The sequence below is a fragment of the Aethalodelphis obliquidens genome, unplaced genomic scaffold, assembly GCF_003676395.1.
Source record: "Aethalodelphis obliquidens isolate GAN/ISIS:26980383/991018 unplaced genomic scaffold, ASM367639v1 scaffold4, whole genome shotgun sequence".
In the NCBI taxonomy this organism is placed as follows: Eukaryota; Metazoa; Chordata; class Mammalia; order Artiodactyla; family Delphinidae; genus Aethalodelphis; species Aethalodelphis obliquidens.
The window spans coordinates 53,731,979-53,749,949 of NW_020837948.1; the positions used below are offsets into that span (position 1 = coordinate 53,731,979).

General features: G+C 39.6%; 1 protein-coding gene across 2 annotated transcripts; it reads left to right on the forward strand.

Annotated features, from left to right (window-relative positions):
• The first annotated feature begins 6,674 nt into the window (after window positions 1-6,674).
• On the forward strand, window positions 6,675-13,018 carry ANKRD34B (ankyrin repeat domain 34B). 2 transcript variants are annotated; one of them, XM_027100722.1, is made up of 3 exons: window positions 6,675-6,720; window positions 7,411-7,497; window positions 10,921-13,018. In XM_027100722.1, exon 3 carries the CDS (start codon window positions 10,943-10,945, stop codon window positions 12,482-12,484), a length of 1,542 nt encoding a protein of 513 aa, XP_026956523.1. In that variant the 5' UTR covers window positions 6,675-6,720; window positions 7,411-7,497; window positions 10,921-10,942; the 3' UTR covers window positions 12,485-13,018. The 2 variants fall into 2 exon arrangements, with proteins under 2 accessions (XP_026956523.1, XP_026956522.1); XM_027100721.1 differs by having other exon boundaries at window positions 6,679-6,720; window positions 7,394-7,497.
• The last annotated feature ends 4,953 nt before the right edge of the window (window positions 13,019-17,971 follow it).

Genomic DNA, 17,971 nt, shown 5'->3' on the forward strand with positions numbered 1-17,971 from the left:
CACACACACACACACACACACACACACACACACACACACACACACACCCCACACTGGATTGCCGTGCACAGAATCCACTCCAGACACTTTGCAGAGTCATAATCAGTGAAATGTGATTAACTGCACAAACACTGTGGGGATGTCTTTCTTAACAAGGAATTAAAAAACTAGACTCCAAATGGGAGAGATGTGTGGAACAAATTATAGGTATTTATGTAGCTCTGAATAGCTTTGATTTCCTTCAGTAGGAACTGACACCTGGCTGACAGAAAACTCGTCCAGGGAGAGAAAAGACATGTGAAGTATGAAATTTTGAATAATGTTTTCAGGTAACTTTCTATTTCCATGTGGAGTGGGTGTCTGGAGGGGTGAATGTAGTTATGGTTTGAATTACTTCATTTATCGACAGATATTTTTAATAGGGCTCATAATTCTAAGATCCAGTGCTCTTTACTTCTTTTTCCTGCCTTCCAGTCCCGTGGTAGCTGGGAATTTCATCAGTCAGCCTGTAGACTCACTTTCTCTTGTTTTCAGCACACGGCTTCCAAGGTTGGAGCCTACCTGATCAATCTGTTCAGAGAATGAATCTTTGTTTTCTTGCCTAAGAGAGTGGTTGTCTACTTGGGGTGGGGTAAAGTTCTGGGGGTCCGGTTGTTCTATCCAACCATCCTGTCATGTTCAGTCCCGTGCCTCATTGCCACTTTCGGTGTCATTTGGAACCTCCATGTCCTAAGCTTCCGGAGTCCTGTGGGTAAGCTGGCTTCCTTCTCGTGGGGGCCACCTCCCGGGGGCTTTATGTTGTAGCCTCTGCTATGCTAAGGCAGTTTACCACGCCACCACCTGCCTCTGTCTCCACAGCTTGTTTGAAATTGATCATCTGATATCTCTCTTCCAGTTTTCTGTGTTCTTCAGAATAGATATCTTTAAAAAAAAATAACTAAACTGTAATTTTAGTGGGGCCTTGGGAGATGGAGAGAGGCACTAAAAGAGTAGAGCAATATGCCATGATGAATTACAAGCAAAGTTAAAGACATTCTAATTTTAAAATCAAAAGCAATTTATCCAGCTGTTTAATAATTAACATCTTATAATAATGAAGAAATTATTGTATTTGGAAATTATAAGGAAAATGCACTTAAAGGATATCTTTTTCCATAGTTCACTTATTAGGTTCCATTTATATTTACAAACCATTATTTACAGATTCTAAAAAAACAACATTTTAAATATTTTATGTTATTTAAATAGTCTGTGGATTAGAGACATGATAAAAATAAAAGATGACTAAATTCTGAGATAAAAATTTTAAAAAGAAGGGCTTCCCTGGTGGCGCAGTGGCTGAGAGTCCGCCTGCTGATGCAGGGGACACAGGTTCGTGCCCCGGTCCGGGAAGATCCCACATGCCGCGGAGCGGCTGGGCCTGTGAGCCATGCCCGCTGGGCCTGCACGTCCGGAGCCTGTGCTCCGCAACGAGAGAGGCCACAACAGTGAGAGGCCCGCGTACCTCAAAAAAAAAAAAAAAAAAAAAAAAAAATTAAAAAGAAGAACACCGTGAGTATGAAGGCACAACAGGAAAGTCTTTTTCTAGATGTTGTCTGATTTCATTACCAGCCCCCAGGGGACGAACGTTTCATGATTGTCTTCCACAGATGGGGAACTCAAGACTCGGAGAGGCTGAGAGATTTGACCAGGCATACAGCTAGTAATTAGGAGAGTCAGGATGGAAATCTGGGTCTACCTGACTTTCAAACTTTCTCCAGTTGAACTGCTCTCTGATTGGAAGGTATAACTGAACTGGGGAATCATTTATAAGCTAGATTATGAGTCTGACTGAATGTTAATACAGTATTAGCACTAGGTGCCCAGTAAGGATGTTTCACAGGAGGACACAGAAGGCGGGCACTAGGAACTAGGATCATTGTAGGCTAGAGAGGTGGTTTTCATCCCAGGTGGGGCTTACCTCTATGAAGAGTAAATAAATCAGCTTCAATATCGGCATTTTTGACGTGCGAATGGATGAGGTGAGATAAGAGAATGGACTGAAAGAGGGTGAAGGCATGAAGACAAGGGGATTATTCCAATAAAGTACTGATTACAAAATGAGACACCAGGAAACCTAACATGTATACACATGGAAGATAAAGTACCTGATAACTTTTTTTTCTGAAAAATTTAATGCTTAAACCATTCAAAATTGCTCTATTAAATGTGAACAGTTTAAAAAGTGAGCCATCCAGTGGGCCTTAGAAGTCTTTATAATGAGCAAAGCGTAAGCCTTTGTTGTTTGTGCTTGACAGCCCTGCAGTACTAAGGGGCGAGGTCTGCCTAAGGCCTCATGGTAGATATATTCGCTAGTTGCCACTGGCTAGTGGTGTCACTGCCCAGCTTCCCTGAGGCCCTGGAGCCCATAGCACCCTCCCTTTCCACAGGACCAGGGCGGGGCCACTGCCCCCTTCAGGCATCGCAGCCAGCCCCCCTTTTTCTCCCAGAACCTCCTGATGCCGAGTGTGGGAGGGAAAGTTATGGCAGGAAGTGGCCGGGTTTAGCACTGTGGAGAAAGATCTTTACGTGAGGATAAGTGAAAAGGTTTGAATGTCTTTCCAAAAGATTCTTTTAAGACTTTTTTTAAAACAACATTGGCCCGCATACTAGAAGCTATATGAAAGTTTAATATTGAAATCTGGTATCTGGCAACTGGTTCTCATTTGAATATCTGTTTATCAAATGCTACTTTTGATCAAAGGTGCTTTTACATGATTGATACTGTTATCTCTTCTTGAATGGCAGTTCTATATTTTATATTATGTTCCAGCTCATTTCTATAAGTCTCTTTGCTTTATTAAACCTATTTGTATATGAAAAATGCTAAAAGAAGGTTTCTTTTGTGATCACTGTCTCATGTGAGCTCTTTGCAGATGTTTCACTTTCAGAATAAACCTCAGTTGGGACCCAATCTGTCAACCAACCCTAAATTCCTAGGTTGCTGAGTCGCAGGTATGTCTGGCTCTGGAATAGCTTTTTTAGAATGTTGCACGGGGGACAAAAATCATATATTTCATGTGTTAACTTTTATTATATTTATGGATGTATATATCTAGTGGTTGTTCTTTGCTTAACATCATGAATGAAACTAAAGTGGAAACGAATAAGTATATTCTTTTGAATACTGCTTATCAGGAGCTGACTAGCTGAAATTCCTTGAAAGTCTAGGCGTAAATACTATTGATAACACCACAAAAAGTGATTTATGTTGTGAAAACTAAGACTTACTATGGCTCTTTATAAATTTTAATTATGAAACATTCTTACATAAATGCTATGTTCTTTTTTGTGTACATGTCCCATTTTACAAAAGAGAATAGTAATATCATACAGGCGAGTACATGAAATATATACTGTTTGAAGAAGAATAATAAAATGGACACCTATATACACACCTGAAACAGAACAGAACATTACCTGAACCTTAAAAGCCTCTGTGTGTCCCTCCCAAATTGCATTGTTCTCCTTAACCCTCACCAAGAGGTAACTTAGTCTTGACTATTGTGTAAATCGTTCCTTTGCTTTTTTGTTTTCTGAGTTTCCCACTTGCATGTGATCCTTAAGTAAATTAATTGTTTATTTTTGGAAAACTGGGTAGAAAGCACAAAATTAGATGAATAAAGGAAGATCAATATTAACAATATATGGCAAAAGTTCTCAGGAGAACATAAGTTGAACAGTCTCTGGATCTGAGTACAGCTCAGCATTCCTGAGCATTTACAAGAGCCACTCTGGGCAAGGTCATGAGTGAGTCCTGGGAAACATGGGGCTTACCATGATAGGGCTTCTGGCGGGCTGCAGTGTAGAGCAGATAGTGGATATGCAAAAGCAATGGGTTTTGAGTCTTTCTTCTCCTAAGCTCACCATGACTTATCCCCAGATCTCAGAGCAGGTCAAAGTAGAACATTTGAGTAGGGCTGAAACGAGTGCCAGTGTCTGCCCCAGAAAGCAGGGTATGGAGGGGAGAGCAGAGATGTGGTCAGGACAAAGCAAGTCATTTAAAGAACTGAGATCAGGCTTACCTGGGCATTTGGTCCTCAGTTAACAAGATGGTAAAATGGCAGTATGGTCTCAGAGAGGATGTCTGTGCACATCCATTATCCTGGCATCTCCTCTCACCGTCTTCTTGGGGATTTTCCGTGCCTTTCCTCTATGATGATCTCCAGATCTCGTTTCTTCTTTCTTGTTCCACCATTTCATCTTGATAGAATATATTCTTCAGTAGATTCTTGAGAGTGTATCCCAATTCTTGACTGATGGTTTGGCTAGCTAGAGAATTCTAAGCTGGGAATCATTTTTCCTTCAGATTTTAAAAAATATTCCTCCATTGCCTAAATCTTGTCTGTTCTCAGTGTTCTGGAAATACAACCATGTGCCATGGTCAGGGTCTGTCTTCATCCATTGTGCTATGGTCTCTTTGGGCCCTTTCAATTTGGGAACTCATGTCCCTCATGTCTAAAAAATTTTATTGATCTTATTCATCATTTCCTCTCCTGCTCACCCCTTTCTCTACCCCCACTATTGTCTCTTGCAAGAACTTCTATTAGTTGGATCTTGGATTTCCTGATCTAGTCCCCTAATTTTCTTGTTTTTTTTCTCTCTATCCTTTTTGCTTGACTGTGTTAGAGATTTTTATCAATGTTATTATTCAACCCTTCTATTGAGTTTTGCAATTTGTATCATGTTTTTATCTTTTGAGAGCTTTTTATGATCTCTGAATATTCTTTTTAATAGACTCTTATCCCTGTTTCATGGTTACAACATCTTCTTATCCCTTTGAGGATAATGAGTTTTTGAAGGTTTCATTTTTTGGACTAATATCTGTCTTCTCCAAGTTGATTTTTCTATTCTGCTCTCTGTCTTTAATGTAAGAGGCTTTTTTGTTTTCATGCTCATGATTAAAGGGCTTGGATTAAAAACCTAATGTGAAGCTTTTTCGTGAGTGACCTTTTTTTTAATTTTTTAATTTTATTTATTTTTGGCTGTGTTGGGTCTTCGTTTCTGTGCGAGGGCTTTCTCTAGTTGCGGCAAGTGGGGGCCACTCTTCATCGCGGTGCACGGGCCTCTTACTGTCGCGGCCTTTCTTGTTGCGGAGCACAGGCTCCAGACGCGCAGGCTCAGTAGTTGTGGCTCACGGGCCTAGTTGTTCCGCAGCATGTGGGATCTTCCAGACCAGGGCTTGAACCCGTGTCCCCTGCATTGGCAGGCAGACTCTCAACCACTGCACCACCAGGGAAGCCCCATGAGTGACCTTTAAGCCACACTGTGGGATGATCTGGGTGGCATGTTGGGGAATCTCTGTGATCAGTACTCTTAAGTATTTTCTCCTTGGTAGGTCATATTCTTGAGAGACGAGTATAGCAGTTTTCTTCTAAAGGATAAAATATGGCTGCCATCATTCTTGGAGCTGAGTTGGGGTAGAAGGCTCTGAGTCCCTTCGCTCAGTGGTCAGTAAACATGCCATCACTTATTCTCCTATTTTCCTGTGCTCAAACATGCCTAGTGTCTCTCAGTCCAGAGACTCTCTGTTTCACCATTTCTGGAGAATAAACCACTGGACATCTTTTGAGGTGGGAGAGGGGCAGTCTTCTATCTCCTAGTGGCTTGGAGTGGAGGAGCACTTCTCAAACTTCAATGTGCATGCAAATCACCTGGGGATCTAGTTGAACTGTAGGCTCTGACTCAGTAGATCTGGGATGGAGCCTGAGATTTTGCATATTTAACAAGTTTCAGGTAATGCTGCTTCCGCTGGTCCAAGGTAGGACCACGGCACTTCTGGAGCAAGACGTAGGGATCCAACTGCCTCTCTAACAGCTTTTCTCCTAGCCCTCCTTATTTAGCTGTACTCTCCACCCCCTAGTTATAGAGCCTCCTACTGCCACCTCTTTCGAGGATTCTGTAGTGTACACGGGCTTAGTGCTCAACTCTGCCACCAATGACTCGAGGCACAGCCTTTTCAGGTTGGCTCAGTCAGTTACCACTGGCCCATCTGCTTTCCGGCTTCCAAAATGTTGTTTGTCATCTTCTCTCCTTTTCCTGCTATCTTTGTGAGTTTATGTTTTAAAAAAAAAAAATCTTTACTTTTAGGGGGTTTCAGGAAGGGACAAAATTAGATGTACGTGTTCTGCCACATCACCATAAGTATAATCATCTGCTAAAATATTTTCCTAAAGTTTGGTTGTAGTATGGTGTAGAGCCTGGTTTATGATAAATAACTGTGCTATTTTAAGCCTCTAGGTCTTTGCACAAGGAGTGTTCTCTACTTTTCCTTTCCTCCTTTTTCTGCCTGCCAAACTCTTTCGCAGTCTTCAAGGTTTAGCTCAAATGGCTGGCCTCTGTGAAGCCCTTCCGTCCTCAAACCATTAAAGTCTGTGTGTAAAGTCATAACCAGCTGCTTATACAGTAACTCTTCCAAACAGCTATGTAACCTCTTCAGGGCTAAGGCCTATACCTTTGTAGCTCAGTGCCCAGCACATATTAGGAGCTTATAGCTGTTTAATAATTGAATTACTTTTTATGTGCATGTCTGTCTTTCCCTTTTTCCTTCACTTTATTTCTGCTCTCTTTATCTCTTCTTTCCTTTGAGAAGTCATTATATTTATTATCTATTCCAGCGGTTCCCAACCTTTTTGGCACCAGGGACCAGTTTCATGGAAGACAATTTTTCCACGGACCCTGGTAGTTGGGGAACGGTTTCAGCATGATTCAAGCGCATTACATTTATTGTGCACTTTATTTCTATTATTATTACAGTGTAATGTATAATGAAATAATTATACAACTCACCATAATGCAGAATCACTGGGAGCCCTGAGCTTGTTTTCCTGCAACTAAATGGTCCCATCCGGGGGTGATGGGAGACAGTGACACCCGAGGTGTGTTGCTTATGTCCAGTCTACTCGGTCATCTCGTTTCGGTTGCTGTCACTGCAGAAAACCCTGCTTCACAAAGATAGGATGTTGGAAATGGAAGCAGGCTTTTCAGTGCTTTTGTGGCAATCTCAGGATATGCTGCCTTGATTTTAATCCAGAACGTATGGAGATTTGAAGTTGTTTCAAACATACTTTTAAGGCCACCGTCATTTGCAATCTCAAGCAGTAGATCCTCTTGTAGCTTGGACAAAGTCGATTCACCTGGCTTATTGACAGTATGGGTGGCGGATCCATTCCTTCCCAGTTTGGGGGTCTTTTGTGGTTGGGAAGTAATGCTCAAACTCTTTTGAAAGCTGAGATGGGTGATCATGCACCAGCTGGGAGAAAGAAGGCCCTCGCTCAGTCTCTTTCAAAATCTCTGCTAATGTTTGAAACATGTCAAAAATCCCAACATTCCCTCATCACCCCCATAATTCCAGTGTGGCTTTGAATGTAGCTACTTTATCTGCCAACTTGAACACAGTTGTCATTCTCCCCGAAGTGACAGAATGAGTTCGTTGAGCGGGTTGAATACGTCACACAAGTAAGCAAGTTGTTTTTTTTTTTAAAATAAATTTATTTATTTTATTTATTTATTTTTTGGCTGTGTTGGGTCTTCGTTGCCGTGTGCAGGCTTTCTCTAGTCGCAGCGAGCGGGGTCTACTCTTCATTGCGGTGTGCGGGCTTCTCATCATGGTGGCTTCTCTTTGTTTTGGAGCACGGGCTCTAGGCACGCTGGCTTCAGTAGTTGTGGCACGCGGGCTCAATAGTCGTGGCTCGTGGGCTCTAGAGCGCAGGTTCAGTAGTTGTGGCACACAGGCTTAGTTGCTCTGCAGAATGTGGGATCTTCCTGGACCAGGGCTCGAACCCGTGTCCCCTGCACTGGAAGGCAGATTCCCAACCACTGTGCCACTAGGGAAGCCCAAGTAACCAAGTTTTGTGACCTGTTTTGTGTCATTGAAATGTGCTGCCAGTGGTAACTGTTTTTCTAAAAGAAATCTCTGGAGCGGCTCTCAGAACTCAAAAACTCTGGCCAGTGATCTACCTTTAGAAAGCCATCTCACTTCTGTGTATAAGAAAAGACTTGTGTACTCTGCGTCCATCTCCTCATAGAGCTGTGCGAACAGACATGAGTTAAGGGCATGTACTTTAATGTGGTTGATAATTTTAATCACATCCTGTGAAATGTTGTTAAGTTCAGGTGACATTTTTCGGCTAGCCAGCATTTCTCTAGGGAAGACACAGTGCATAGACTCACATTCAGAAGCAACCTCTTTGACCTGAGTAGTGAAACCAGAAAGCCGTCCAGTCATGGCAGCCGCTCTGTCTGTACATATGCCAACACAAAATGACCAATTCAGTTTTCCTGATAAGCAATCGTTCAAAGAGTTGAAGAGTTCTGCAGCTGTGGTGTCGGTTGGCAAAAAAAAGTGCACATAACATATCATGCACATCCTCCTGAAAATATATCACACAAAAACAAGCATTGTTGCCTTGTTGTCAACATCGGTAGACTTGTCAACCTGGATTGCATACTACAGTGACTCATTAAGCCTAACAATTGTGCCTCAGTATCCTCTGCTATTTCATCAGTTCATCTAGTTATGGTGCTGGCCGAAAGAGGAACACATGCCACCTTTTGAACTGCAGCCTCTCCTAAAAGTTCATGACAAATGTCCTTAGCAGCAGGCAGGATCAACTCTTCACCAACAGTAAAGGGCTTCTTAGCTTTAGCAATGCCGTTAACCACTAAGAATGATGCTTTCAGTGCAGACAAATTTGATGAAGTGGTGGCCTTCAATAATTGCTTCTGTTTTTCGTGTTCACGTTTTTTTCTTTTGAAAAAGTCCAAAGGCTTGTCTTTTAATGCAGGGTGCTTGGTCTCCATGTGGCGAAGCAGTTTTGAAGGTTTCATGGCTTCCTTGGATAGCCTGTTGCCACATGTTATACAAAGTGGGCTTGGAGAATGTGAATCACCTGTTGCAATGAACCTGTAAACTAAGTAGGACTCTTGGTATTTTCTTTTAAATGCAGCTTTCTTTTTGCTCAGTCTTAAGAGTCTTCTGCTGTCTCATCATTGGGTCTTTCCCCCTCTTCAAAGAAGCTCTCCAGCAACGTTTGTTTTTTACTCAGTTTGGCTAGGATTAGCTTGCGGGCTTACCAAAACTGAGTGAGACAAGTGTGCAGAGCGGGAAAGAGGTGCGGACGGAGGTGGTAAATAAAATAATGGGTGGGCCACACATGGACTAAAATAAGTATCAGATTCTGACTTAAAGCCTGCCACCAGATGCAGCTGTACAATTGAAGTACATCAACTCACTTGCCACTATAAAGCCTGCCACCAGATGCAGCCTAATTGTCACTTGCCACTCACTGATAGGGTTTTGATATGAGTCTGCAAGCAATTGATTTATTATGGTCTCTGTGCAGTCAAACCTCTCTGCTAATGATAATCTGTATTTGCAGCCGCTCCCCAGTGCCAGCATCACTGCCTCAGCTCCCCCTCAGATCATCAGGCATTAGATTCTCATAAGGAGCACGCAGCCTAGATCCCTCGCATGCACAGTTCACGGTAGGGTTCGCACTCCTATGAGAATCTAAAGCCGCCGCTCATCTGACAGGAGGCGGAGCTCAGGCGGTAATGTAAGCGATGGGGAGCTGCAGTAAACACAGATGAAGCTTCGCTTGCTTGCCTGCTGTGCGACCTGCTTCCTAACAGGCCACAGCACAGACTGGTACTGGTCCGTGGCCCGGGGATTGGGGATCCCTTATCTATTCTACTATACGATAGAAATCCGTGTCCCATATTCTTTATTTTAAAAGTAAATGAGTAGAGTAAATAATACTTCTTGATTTCTCAAAGCTACACAATTCAATGAAATAGATCTAAATGTTATACAAACTTTTATTTGATTTTTCTCCCCAGCTCTAAGGACTGTTACAAGACTAACATTTCCTTGGATCTCGATAAAGACATAATTCTTATCACCTAATGAAATTATCTGTTGAATAAGTTTAAATCTAAATTTTTATTTATGTATTTATTTATTTATTGGCCATGCCGCATGACTTGTGGGATATTAGTTCCCCGACCAGGGATTGAACCCAGGCCCTCAGCAGTGAGAGCACAGAGTCCTAACCATTGGACTGCCAGGGAAATCCTGAATCTAAATTATTTAAATAAATGAAACATAAATAATTTTCAGTTTTAATGATAATAAAATGTTTTTAAAGTCTGTATGTCTTCACTTGTTTCTAGCCTAGAAAACTTTTTTGGAGCAACTGTCAAAATTTAACTCAATAGTATGTTGCTAACCCCATAACCTAGTCAGTGGACAATTTAAGTAATGGAATCAAGAAAACTGCATAATCTCATGCTCACCATTCCTATCTCAGTGTGAATTCCAGACATTGTATCAGTTATTTTAACATCTTGTAGTCCAAACATTTTTCATCCTTTAAAAGAAACATCGAAATGCCCCTCAAATTGAAAATTTAGATCTTAATTGCATTATTTAACTGAAAAGCATGTTTAAGTAATTAAAACTAAGAAGTTTTTTGTATTAAGCTATCGTAAACATGCTCTATTTCAGTTGATTCAGTTGCAGTTACACAGAATTTTGGCTTTTTTGCTTAAATTTGCATTTTAATATTATTTTAAAAATATTTTTCACAGGTGGAAACTAAGTGGATTATTGTTTAATTGATGTGGGATTTAGAGAAGTACTAGGCTAGTGTTATGTCATAAATATTCAATGAAGATTTTGGGAAAGTAAATTTTAGTTCAAGCTTCCCTAAAGGTTGTTACTCTTCTAAATTTTTCAAATTTTTCTCTGTATTAATAACACAATCTTATTTATGTCTTCTTTATACATATTTCAGACATTAATTGTGAATAGCAACATGAATATAAATTGGGACATTGATTCAGGCTAATCTTTTGTTCTTCATCTTCTTTGCTAACCAGGTATTGATTCTGACTTTTGAAGATGGATGAAGGTATAGAAATTTCTAGTGATGGAAATTCCCTGATCAAAGCGGTCCATCAGAGCCGGCTTCGCCTTACAAGACTCTTGCTGGAAGGCGGCGCCTACATTAATGAGAGCAATGACAGAGGGGAAACACCTTTAATGATTGCTTGTAAGACCAAACATGTTGATCACCAGAGCGTCAGTAAAGCCAAAATGGTTAAATACCTATTAGAAAACAATGCTGATCCCAACATACAGGACAAATCCGGGAAAACTGCTTTGATGCATGCTTGCTTAGAAAAAGCTGGTCCTGAAGTTGTTTCTTTGCTCCTAGAGAGTGGGGCTGACCTCAGCTTGCAAGACCACTCTAGTTACTCAGCCCTCGTTTATGCTGTAAATTCAGAAGACAGAGAGACCCTGAAAGTCCTACTTAGTGCTTGCAAGGCAAAAGGGAAAGAGGTCATTATCATAATGACAGCAAAATCGCCCTGTGGCAGGCACACGACCAAACAGTACTTAAATATGCCTCCTGTGGATATGGATGGGTGTTATTCCCCAGCCACCTGTGCCACTCCTTCAGCAATAGACCTAAAAACAGCCTCATTGCCACTATCACATTCTTCTGAAACTGAAATGACACTTTTTGCCTGTAAAGATCTGGAACCCACAGGAAGCAGTGATGATATGGGGGACCCAAGCTCCCCCTTGAGGAAGCCTTGCGTGGCCCCTAACGGGCCGAAGCTACCTCAGGCTCCACACTGGATCAAGAGTGCCCCCTCATTAAAGCACCAGAACAGAGTGGCCTCCTTACAAGAGGAGCTCCAGGATATTACTCCAGAGGAAGAATTATCCTACAAAACCAATGGGCTGGCACTTTCCAAGCGATTCATCACTAGGCACCAAAGTATTGATATAAAAGACACTGCACATTTGTTAAGAGCCTTTGATCAGGCCAGCTCAAGAAAGATGTCATCTGAGGAAATAAATTATCAATCATTGTTTTCAGAAGGAAATCAGCAATGCATTGGCATCCCAGTTGACCAGGACCCAGACTCTAACCAGACAATATTTACTTCCACCTTAAGAAGTATAGTTCTAAAAAGAAACTCAGGAGCAAATCACTATAGCTCTGATTCCCAGCTCTCAGCTGGTCTCATCCCTGCAACTTTAGATGATGGCAAAACACTTATAGGAAAGAAAAAGATCCTCTCACCATCTTCTTTGTTGTCAGGATCCAAAGAATTGTTGGAGAATATCCCACCAGGTCCCCTGAGCAGGAGAAATCATGCCCTTTTAGAAAGGCGTGGTTCGGGAGCTTTCCCTTTAGATCACAGCATTACACAAACCAGACCAGGATTTCTGCCACCCTTAAATGTGAATCCTCACCCTCCCATCTCAGATATCAATGTCAGCAACAAGATTTCCAGCCTTCTTTCTTGTGGTCAAAAAATGCTTACGCCAACAGTTCCTATTTTCCCCAAAGAATTCAAAAGTAAAAAAATGTTGTTAAGGAGACAATCATTGCAAACAGAACAAATTAAGCAATTAGTTAATTTTTAAGAGATGGCTAGAAAATACATTTTGTTCACATGTCTATACCAGAGAAATATGGAACTAGAGAAGAAAATTCAAACGTTCATCCTTTTAAATCTTTTAAGTGGTTAGTCCATAATAGTTAGGGGTATCAAAATGTACTGTGTATCATCATATTAGGCACTGTGGATATACAAATAATAGATAGCTTTTGCTAAGGGAATTCTCTCAAACAAAATTAAAACTATTTTTTTCAAAACCTTCAATATTTAACAGCCTTCATGTGGTCCAAGTTTTTAATTTAAACAAAAATAAGCAAAGAAAGAAGGTCACATATGTTGGTGATAACTTAAAAAATTTCAGATTTGCCAAATATTTTATTAGGAAACATTGTGTTCAAATCAATTTTTTAAAAGCATTTCATGATTGTAATTTTCCATGATGCCAACAGCATAAAAGAAAACATAAACAGCTATAAAGTGTTCTATGATCAATAAGCCTAAGCTACAAATAAAGAATGAACTAATTCTTGAAAAATGTTGACTGCAGGTAGGTGACAATCTAATTAACTTTATTTATTTATTTATTTTTTTTTGCTGTACGCGGGCCTCTCACTGTTGTGGCCTCTCCCGTTGCGGAGCACAGGCTCTGGACGCGCAGGCTCAGCGGCCATGGCTCATGGGCCCAGCCGCTCCGCGGCATGTGGGATCTTCCCGGACCGGTGCACGAACCCGTGTCCCCTGCATCGGCAGAGGGACTCTCAACCACTGCGCCACCAGGGAAGCCCTAATTAACATTTTAAAAGGTCAACCATTATAGTAGATGAGGCAGCTATATGTGTTGTCAGCTTAATAAGTGTCAAAAATGGCAGATCCGAGTTTTATAAGCTAGTAATAATCTGTGTCAAGTGTTTCTGTGCTGTTTTTTGCTTTTCTTTGTTTTTTAATGTTATTTATGGAATTCTTCCTTCTCCATATCCTTTAATTCCTGTTATTGTTTTTTGAAGCTTATTCATAGGTTCCCAATAACAAGATAATACAAAATTTAAAAAGCATTTCTCATTTTCTTATTATCAAAGTGTTCTTGTCTTTTTAAAGACAACCAAAAAAAAAAGTTTGGGATTTATCATAAATAGAAACTAAATGCTTGCTTTGGTTGTAAAAATGAAAAACTGATTATTAGATTATCTTAGGTTAGCTAAAATTAAGAAAGCCAGTAGAAATTTAATTACAAAATGTATTAAATACTCGGTCAATATTAAACAATATCTTTTTTTCGATATATAATTATTAGACATTTATATATTAGAATAATTAGGATAATTTCCTTGTGTGACATTCCAATCATCTAGTATTTAGGACCTGTGAATAACTTCTAACAAAGTAAATGAATACCATGCTAGAACCATAAAATATTACAAAATGACTATATTATCTATATGATTTCAAAGCATAGTGTTTATAGAGAGACCTTATTTCAATCTAGCAGTTTTACAACAAAGAATAAATCAAACTGTACAAAACCTGAGTGTATTAATTTGAGATCCTAGCAACTGGCATGATGCTTTTCTTCACAATTTGATATAAGCAAGCTGTTATGTACATAGTAATTATTTAATTTCTTGTGGCTTTTATTTGAAAAAGTAACTGTAAGTTTTCCATTTAATGTTTTGAAAAACATTAATATTAATTGCACTAGAAGTATTTTTTGATTCAGAACTTAGAATTGTACCTGATGTTTATAGGTAACCTTAACCCTTTTCGCAAGTTTTAATATTGAGAAAAGTTCTTGGCTTTACATTGTAAGGGTACAGTTTGGAAGAATATGTAGCTAGATTAGTTCATAAACAAAATGGTATCATTAAAGATTTAAATGCCATTTGGGGTATCAGTGATTTTTACTTACCTCAAATACTAATGATAAATATTTCAACATAATCTGAAGAGAAATTGTGCCACGTATGTTACTTTGAGTAAATAGAAAACTAAGAAAGAATAACATTTGTTGCTATTCTCATCCCAACATGAAAAGAATATTTAATAGGATTAAAACTTTGTTGGCCATATTTGGAAGAATTTTTAGTCTTGTGTCAATCCTAGGAACATTTTAGGGGCTGTGGTTGTTTGAGCCTAGTTGTAAAGTCATCCTGTGGGACTCAGTTGAGATTAGACAGCTGACTTTAAGTACTAAAAGGACTGATGACTGACTTAGTCTGAATCCTCCAGATTAAGAAAAACTAGAACCAGAAATTTGAAGTTACAGAAATATTTCAACTCTTTTACCTACTAGAGCTGTCCATCTATGTAAAAGTCTATCCTAGGAAGATAAGAACCACTTTTGGAAATAGGCTGAGGATAGATGTTGATCAGAGATTTAACAAAAGAGATTCTTTTTATTAAAGAATCTTTAAAGTCTTTTCAATTTTGAAGGTTGTTTGAGACAGGCTTTACTTATTAACAATTCTAGATTCATTGGGACAAGTTGAAAACTAATGATTGAAATTACATTTTTTTAAACATCTTTATTGGAGTGTAATTGCTTTACAATGTTGTGTTAATTTCTGCTGTATAACAAAGTGAATCAGCTATACATACACATATATCCCCATATCCCCTCCCTCTTGCACCTTCCTCCCACTGTTCCGATCCCACCCCTCTAGGCGGTCACAAAGCACGGAGCTGATCTCCCTGTAATCTGCAGCTGCTTCCCACTAGCTCTCTGTTTTACATTTGGTAGTGTATATATGTCAGTGCTACTCTCTCACTTTGTCCCAGCTTACCCTTCTCCCTCCCTGTGTCCTCAAGTCCATTTTCTACCTATGCATCTTTATTCCTATCCTGTCCCTAGGTTCATCAGAGCCAATTGTTTACTTTAGATTCCATATATATGTTAGCATACGGTATTTGTTTTTCTCTTTCTGAGTTAACTTCACTCCATATGACAGACTCTAGGTCCATCCACCTCACTACAAATAGTTCAATTTCATTTCTTTTTATGGCTGAGTAATATTCCATTGTATATATGTGCCACATGTTCTTTATCCATTCATCAGTGGACACTTAGGTTGCTTCCGTGTCCTGGCTATTGTAAATAGTGCTGCAGTGAACATTGTGGTACATGTCTCTTTTTGAATTATGGTTTTCTCAGGGTATATGCCCAGCAGTGGGATTGCTAGGTCATACGGTAGTTCTATTTTTCGATTTTTAAGGAACTTGCATACCATTCTCCATAGTGGCTGTATCAATTTACATTCCCACCAACAGTGCAAGAGGGTTCCCTTTTCTCCACACCCTCTCCAACATTTATTGTTTGCAGATTTTTTGATGATGGCCATTCTGACCGGTGTGAGATGATATCTCATTGTAGTTTTGATTTGCATTTCTCTAATGATTAGTGATGTTGAGCATCCTTTCATGTGTTTGTTGACGATCTGTTTATCTTCTTTGGAGAAACGTCTATTCAGGTCTTCTGCCCATTTTTGGATTGGGTTGTTTTTTTGATATTGAGCTGCACGAGATGCTTGTATATTTTGGAGATTAAACCTTTGTCTGTTGCTTCATTTGCAAATATTTTGTCCCATTCTGAGGGTTGTTTTTTTGTCTTGTTTATGGTTTCCTTTGCTGTGCAAAAGCTTTTAAGTTTCATTAGGTCCCATTTGTTTATTTTTGGTTTTATTTCCATCTTTCTAGGAGGTCAACAAGTATCTTGCTGTGATTTATGTCATAGAGTGTTCTGCCTATGTTTTCCTCTAAGAGTTTTATAGTGTCCGGCCTTACATTTAGGTCTTTAATCCAGTTTGAGTTTATTTTTGTGTATGGTGTTAGGGAGTGTTCTAATTTCATTCTTTTACATGTCACTGTCCAGTTTTCCCAGCACCACTTATTGAAAAGGATGTCTTTTCTCCATTGTATATTCTTGCCTCCTTTATCAAAGATAAGGTGACCATATGTGCATGGGTTTATCTCTGGGCTTTCTATCCTGTTCCATTGATCTATATTTCTGTTTTTGTGCCAGTACCATACTGTCTTGATTACTGTAGCTTTGTAGTATAGTCTGAAGTCCAGGAGCCTGATTCCTCCAGCTCCATTTTTCATTCTCAATATTGCTTTGGCTATTTGGGGTCTTTTGTGTTGCCATACAAATTGTGAAATTTTTTGTTCTAGTTCTGTGAAAAATGTCCTTGGTAGTTCGATAGGGATTGCACCAAATCTGTAGATTGTCTTGGGTAGTATAGTCATTTTCACAACGTTGATTCTTCCAATCCAAGAACATGGTATATCTCTCCATCTGTTTGTATCATCATTAATTTCTTTAATCAGTGTCTTACAGGTCTTTTGTCTCCTTGGGTGGGTTTATTCCTAGGTATTTTATTCTTTTTGTTGCAGTGGTAAATGGGAGTGTTTCCTTAATTTCGCTTTCAGATTTTTCATCATTAGTGTATAGGAATGCAAGAGATTTCTGTACATTAATTTTGTATCCTGCTACCTTACCAGATTCATTGATTAGCTCTAGTAGTTTTCTGGTAGCATGTTTAGGATTCTCTATGTATAGTATCATGTCATCTGCAAACAGGGACAGTTTTACTTCTTGTTTTCTGATTTGGATTCCTTTTATTTCTTTTTCTTCTCTGATTGCTGTGGCTAAAAATTCCAAAACTATGTTGAATAATAGTGGTGAGAGTGGGCAGCCTTGTCTTGTTCCTGATCTTAGAGGAAATGGTTTCAGTTTTTCACCATTGAGAACAGTGTTGGCTGTGGGTTTGTCATGTATGGCCTTTATTGTTTTGAGGTAAGTTCCCTCGATGCCTACTTTCTGGAGGGTTTTTATCATAAACGGGTGTTGAATTTTGTCAAAAGCTTTTTCTGCACATATTGAGATTATCATATGGTTTTTATCCTTCAATTTGTTAATATGGTATATCACATTGGAAATTACATTTTTGAATTTCAATCATCCACATGACTTCTTAGGTTTATTTTCACAATTATTAAGTGCTAGTTTTAGTGGCACAAATTTAAATTTTGATTGTCAGGCAACACATTTCAAAACGGATCTTCTCCATTTCCAAAAAAAAAAAAAATTGCTATATTATCCCTGCAGCTGTGGGTCCTATAAATATGAAGAATCTGACACCCAAGGGAAGAACAGTTCCACCAAGGGATTCTATCACTGTCTTCTGAAATGGAAACTGTGATAACCATCTAGTCATCCCAGGCTCCTTCATAAGAGAAAAAGGGGTCATTACGTTCGTTGAAATAATTCTCAGTACTACAAATAGGAGCTAGAAGGAATATGGGTGGAATTTGAGCAATTCACTGGGGACTCCCTTGTATTATCGTAGCCAGTGGTAAATATAGGTTATCACAATCCCACACAGGCAGAAGCATCAGTGCCTCAGAATTCTCAAGAATGAAGAGATGGGGGTACACCACCAGGTACATTCTTGACATTTCTGCCCACAGCTGTTGGAAGGGACAGCCTAAGGTGTCATATGACCCCACTGGTTCCCTTCCT